The 6344-nt window shown below is 25.1% G+C and overlaps 1 protein-coding gene across 4 annotated transcripts; it reads right to left on the bottom strand.

Moving 5' to 3' along the window:
* Window positions 1-246: 246 nt before the first annotated feature.
* LOC112681073 (sister chromatid cohesion protein PDS5 homolog B) lies at window positions 247-4659 on the bottom strand. Of its 4 annotated transcripts, XM_025551336.1 has the most exons (13): window positions 4294-4659; window positions 3599-3707; window positions 3337-3537; window positions 3072-3256; window positions 2807-3014; window positions 2239-2745; window positions 1877-2175; window positions 1630-1811; window positions 1377-1546; window positions 975-1079; window positions 772-913; window positions 566-717; window positions 252-504 (listed from the first exon to the last, which is right to left on the bottom strand). In XM_025551336.1, the coding sequence occupies exons 2-13, from the start codon at window positions 3680-3682 to the stop codon at window positions 370-372; spliced, it is 2370 nt and encodes a 789-aa protein (XP_025407121.1). In that variant the 5' UTR covers window positions 3683-3707; window positions 4294-4659; the 3' UTR covers window positions 252-369. The 4 variants fall into 4 exon arrangements, with proteins under 4 accessions (XP_025407120.1, XP_025407119.1, XP_025407118.1 ...); XM_025551335.1 differs by having other exon boundaries at window positions 247-504; window positions 566-913; window positions 4437-4659; XM_025551334.1 differs by having other exon boundaries at window positions 247-504; window positions 566-913; window positions 4433-4659.
* Between the last annotated feature and the right edge of the window lie 1685 nt (window positions 4660-6344).

Consider the following 6344-nt stretch of genomic DNA (forward strand, 5'->3'; position numbering starts at 1 on the left):
AGTAAATAAGTAAATAAGTAAAAAAGTAAATAGTACTAGTAAATAAGTCATAGTTTAAAGTTATACCTACATATTATTATATTTAATAGAAATAATTTTTACATTTCTGGTATAATTGTGCATATCAGATAACATAATAAAACAAAAAAATTATGTTAAATAGTTGAGAAGATAAATTATATAAGCGTGAGAATTGATTTTGTTAAAAAAAAAAAAAAAAGAGTCCCTTTTTTAATAATGGTTTATCTATAATTTTTGACATATGACTGACTAATCAATTAGCTCCTGGATCTTTTTTTATAACTATAGCCATAGGTTTTAAATTAAATAATAAATTGATGACTTTTAGAAAATTAGAGTATTTATTCATTATCTTACCTTTCGAGAAATCATATTTTTGAAATGAACATTGTATTTTTCAGCTACATTAATAGCTAAGTGCCCAAGAGCTACAATAGCAGTTTCATAATGATCAGAATCTGGTTCCAAATTCATTTTAGTTTTCTGAAATGTCAAACATTAAAGGTATAAATAATGTTATATAAATAAAATTTACAAATTTTACCTCCACAATATCATCAAAAATATCATTTTTGGATTTATATACATTTACATATAAACATCGTATAGCTCCTTTAGCTTGTTTTGGAGTACCACTAACTGCCAGTTTTTTACATATTGGAATTAATTTTTCAGTAAATTCCGGATACGAATCACCTATAATAATATAAATATAAATATAATAAAAAATATTTGAGTTGACAAATTTACCAAGTGCACTATATTTGCCAATTGTAGTCAACATAGTCAGAACTTGAGGAGCAATGTATTCATCATCATGATGTGAAAGATCTAATAATTTATCTAAAATATCAGGATGGTAAAAGTGACAGGCAAACGTATTTGACAATACCTAAAAGTATAATGTTGTTAAATTACTTAATGGAAAAAATAAATATTATTAACTAAATTACATTAAGAAGTTCAAGTCCTCTGTAACCAGCAGTTCCTGGATGTAAACCAAGTTCTTCAATCATGTTACCACCACTCAAACAGTTTTCTACATGGTTAAATAATGCCTAAAGTAAAAAAAAATAATTAATTAATTAAATAAAGTTAGATAATATTCTTGAAATAACTTTAATAAGTTGTATGATATAAATATTAAACTTTATATAAAATACAAAAATTATTATTTTATTAAAATATACAAAACAAACACAGTTTAAAAAAAAAAAAAAAAATAGTTAAGTTATATATTTTAATATAAATTTAAGTTAAAAGTAATGAAAGTCAATTTTGATAAATTTATTTGAAATAATTTTAGGCTTATAAAATTAACATCAGTTAACTAGTTTAATATAGATATAGTCTACCTTTAATGCCTGAGAGTCAATCATAACAGATGAAGCTCTTTCCAGAAGTGCTTTTACAGTGTTATAATATAGATTTGTCATAACAGGTTGCCCAAGTTTTCGCAATACTAAATTAGTTGCTTCAGATATTTCAGCAGTACTTGAATTCTGCTTTGCAATTGTATCCATAGCTTTAAGAAAAATATAATATTAACTTTTTATAATAACATATTTAAAATTATACATTTTTTTTAACATGTAAAAATTAACTTACAACTTAAAAGTGAAGAATCTTTAATTAAGTGTTGTGAAAATTTTCCTATAAACTCTGCTGCTTTAACCGATTCTGGTAAATATCGTGTCAATAATTTTATACTGGCCTGAATTTCTCTATCTCTTTGTGGACTATCTTCTTTTTTATGATTATCAAGAAAATCTTTCAAGTGTGAACGTATTCTACATTTTTTTAAACAAAAATTAAATTATAAATTATTTTTAAATAAGTACAATAAATCACTTACAATAATTGAGTTTTTTGTATCTCCATAAATGATTTTTTTGCATAATCATCAATAGTACCATACAAATGATAAAGTCTCTTCATTCTCTCTTCAGGTGGAAGTTGATAAGGTACTAAAGAAGTATTCACAAGTCTTTCGACTAATGATTTATCTTCAACACAAGTTCTATAATAACCATGTAAAATTTTATCTTTGATCCATGTAAATGCTTTTTTTGTAGCTTGAGGAACATCAGGATCATTCAAGTATGTTTTGTATATAAATGCTAGACCAGATGTAGCTTCTTTTCTAATTTTGAACTAAAATAAATTTAATAAAAATTAATAAATCATATTTTACATATTCAAATACAAAATAATTACCTTCTTGTCACACATTCTTTGCTTAACAACTAAGAGCAATTCTTCATGGTCTGCAATTGGTTCAAAATCATGTTTAGCTGTAGATACAATAGCCATTACAGTTTCATGGCGTACATTCATATCACTATCAGAACTTCTTAAGCTTAATGCTTCTGTCAGATCTTGGCGAAGAGTAGGTTGATTTAAAAGTAAATGCATTGCATACTGAACACATTTAATACGAATGCTAACAGATATATCATTAAATCGACTAAGAAATGCTTGCCATAAAACACTATGATGCTTAGCCAGATTAGATTCTCTTTCAGAAAACATGCGAGCTAAAAGAGATACAGTGCCATGGCGTTCCTGTTCAACTGTTGACTTCAATTTGCATTCAAGTTGTGGAAGTACTGCTAACAGTACAGATGGACTAATTCTATTCAATTCATAAATGAGATCGTAAGTCTTTGTGCTTATAGCTAAATTTTTTTCGTTTTTGCCCAATATTAAAACATGATTAAAAAACTAAAATATAAAATAAAAATATCAGTCAATTTAATACAATATAATTAAAATAAATACAAACCGATTGAATGTAAGGCTCTAAAGTATTTGAGCATTTGAGGATAAGATCTTTTGCTAATGAGTAAGCATTTCTTCTTTGTGATTTATTGGGCTCAACAATATTTATTAATATAATGTCAAGTAGTTCACTGGCTACCATATCAGATTCACAGATAAGGGGACACAATATATCCAACATGAATGATTTAACTTTGGTTGAATGTTCATCACTAATAGATATTTTAAGTAAAATATTGAATTAAAAAGAATGTAATGTATGTACTTACTTGACAATTTTAAACATCAGTGAAAATAGTTTACAAAATATCTCTTGACAGTCTTCTAATTCAAAGCACATATTAAAAGACTTAACATAAGCAAGATTTTCCAAAAGATAAAAATATCGTTTAAATGCTGGATCTTTAGGATCTTTTAATCCTGCAAGTTGTTTTATTAGGAACATAAATATACCCTGAAACAAAAATAAGTAAATTCAATTTGAAAAATGTATTGAATTTAATTAAATTGTAATTTATATAAATATTGTCAAACTTTGACTTGTTCTGGATCTTTGTACGGAGCATCAGGAGCATAGACTCTAAGAACATCAGCAATACAACAAGCTATTAACAGCTGTACATCTTTACTAATATGTTTTAGAAAATAATCTTCAGCTAAATGTAAAGTCAGTGGTATATACTGTTGATACATGCCTTCATCTTGACCCATTGCTTGAAGCGTATGAGCTAAAGTCTATGAAATTATAATATAAATAATAAATACATTGAGTATAAGACATTATAATTGTATTTACTTTCAATCGCCGAATAAGTTCATCTGGACCTAAATCATCAGTAACTGGACGGCAACCAGCCGGATATATCATATCCTCCTGCATATTTCAAATTATTGATAAATATAACCTGAAAAAATTAAAAAATATAATTAAGTAAATGGATTTTATTATCTTCTTAGTAGTAGCATATTTAAGTTTATCATGATGAAAATATAATAAAAAAAATGTGTTAGCTTTACACAAAAATAAATTTACTAACCAACTGGAATTTATTTAAAAATATTTTATTAAATTTTAATATATACACTGAATATTGTATGTAACACCAATGTATGATGGGTAATATAAAATTGAATCGATTATAAAATTATAGAGAAATAAAATTAAGGTAAATTAAGTATAAAAATAAATTGTTTTAAAAAAATGTTAACATGTAACAGACGGGCATTTAAGTAATTTTTTAACGATTTTTTTTTTTTTTAATTTAATTTAATTATTTAAAATAAACTGATGAAAAACGCTGGACTAATTATTTAATATTGGAGAGAAAATTAATAGTTAAATATACCATGCAAAATTATTTAATCCCATGATTTAATAATAAATAATGAAAACGATTATTGTTCAAAAACAAAAGGTTAGGTATTGCTTGTTGGCAAACGACTCGTGGTTTACAATATCGGAACGAGGGACATGATCGAAGAAGTACTTACAAAACGAGAGACCGGTGTTGAGTAAACAACAATGTCACATTGCTAAGTACAGCTAGTGAAAGAGACAAACGCGGGTAGGTAAAATAGTGTTTTTGTTAGTCACATAATTGTTACACGAATGATATTAAAATTTGATTACAAACGATCGTGGATGGCATGAAGATTAGAGTAAACTGTTCCGGCGGCAATTCGTGTGGAACGTCGTGAACGGCCACGGAGAGTACACAAAAAATAGCTAATAATAATAAAAACCGTAAACTATTCGCCACAAAGTTACCGTTAATAGGGTGACAATGAAAAAAAAACGTAAAATCAGCTAAGGGTTCCAGTAGTATTAGAAAAATAATATTATTAATAATAATAATGTAAATAGAACACGAACGAAAAAGAAAACACAACATACGTAATATACGGGTTCCAAAGACACTAGTAAAAAGTCTGAATTCCCCCAGTGTGACCATATCAAGTGATAATTTACCCGTTCGAAGACGTTAATTAAATAATCTGACAAAACTATGATAATTATTATTTATCTTAAATTGTATTTAAATATTAGAAGAAATACAAAAATAAATTCTTAAAAGTCGACAAAAATATAAAAATTCTTATTGGACATCAATTGTATTTATTTGGTATAAACCAATATAAACTGCTGTATAAAATTATTACATTGATATTAGCCGAATGAACTAAATCTAAAAATGTAAATAAATATTCTTTAAATTAAAATTTAATTTAATCTTATATCTTATAATTTAGATCAGAATGTAATTAGATTATCAAATCCAGGATACAAATATTATTCTAAAAATTAAATTAGCACTGTTGTATTACTTACGAAACGTAAATTATAATTTGCAGTAATGAAATTACTTTTTCAATTATGCGGTACATAGAAAATTCATTTTTATAGAGTAACTCATTATTTTTTATGTTATTAATGTAAAATAAAATATTCGATAAACATTAAAAAAAAATTAAATTTATTTTTAGATTTAAGATTAATACCTATTCAACAATGTTATTAATGATTCCACAAATTATTAGGAATAGCAGAATATAAAAGATATGACTCAAAAATAAAATATGTCTAATAACATATACTAACCCAAAGTGTATAGATTATAAAGGTATATTATAAGTTATGATTCATAACCATGTAAACATTGAAATCTCCCCTCCCGCAGCCAGGGGCGTATTTACTTACTTCTAAGGGGGGTGACTAAACTTTTTTTATAATTCTTAAAATGTACAAGTAAAATTGTTGGTAATATTTAATTACAATTAAATACAATTTAATTATATAGTACAGTGGTTGTCAACCTTTTTGGGTCCACGGCTCCTTTTGATTTTGAAATAAAATAAACGGTTCCCATACGAACATTTAAAATTAACAAATTTGTATTATTTATAATAATTTTAATCTAACTTTATTTAATGATAAAAATAAAATTAAAAATTAAAATTATTATTAATGTATTAATTTTTTAATTGTATGTAAAATATAAATCTCAAAAAAATGTTTCCTATTATTAATACCTAATTACATGTTTAACTTTATTTAATGATAAACATGTAATTAGGTATTAATAATAGGAAACATTTTTTTGAGATTTATATTTTACATACAATTAAAAAATTAATACATTAATAATAATTTTAATTTTTAATTTTATTTTTATCATTAAATAAAGTTAGATTAAAATTATTATAAATAATACAAATTTGTTAATTTTAAATGTTCGTATGGGAACCGTTTATTTTATTTCAAAATCAAAAGGAGCCGTGGACCCAAAAAGGTTGACAACCACTGTACTATATAATTAAATTGTATTTAATTGTAATTAAATATTACCAACAATTTTACTTGTACATTTTAAGAATTATAAAAAAAGTTTAGTCACCCCCCTTAGAAGTAAGTAAATACGCCCCTGGCTGCGGGAGGGGAGATTTCAATGTTTACATGGTTATGAATCATAACTTATAATATACCTTTATAATCTATACACTTTGGGTTAGTATATGTTATTAGACATATTTTATTTTTGAGT

This window comes from Sipha flava, unplaced genomic scaffold (assembly GCF_003268045.1).
Source record: "Sipha flava isolate LNK unplaced genomic scaffold, YSA_version1 18500_pilon_pilon, whole genome shotgun sequence".
Taxonomy (NCBI): Eukaryota; Metazoa; Arthropoda; class Insecta; order Hemiptera; family Aphididae; genus Sipha; species Sipha flava.

Excerpts from the sequence above, each read along its gene's own strand:
- LOC112681073 (XM_025551335.1), bottom strand. The coding sequence starts at position 3,682 with ATGCAGGAGGATATGATATATCCGGCTGGTTGCCGTCCAGTTACTGAT. Across the intron at positions 3,257-3,336 it reads AAGATCCAGAACAAGTCAAA|GGTATATTTATGTTCCTAAT; the intron begins GTTTGACAATAT and ends TTTTTGTTTCAG. Across the intron at positions 3,015-3,071 it reads CTGATGTTTAAAATTGTCAA|TGATGAACATTCAACCAAAG; the intron begins GTAAGTACATAC and ends AATATCTATTAG.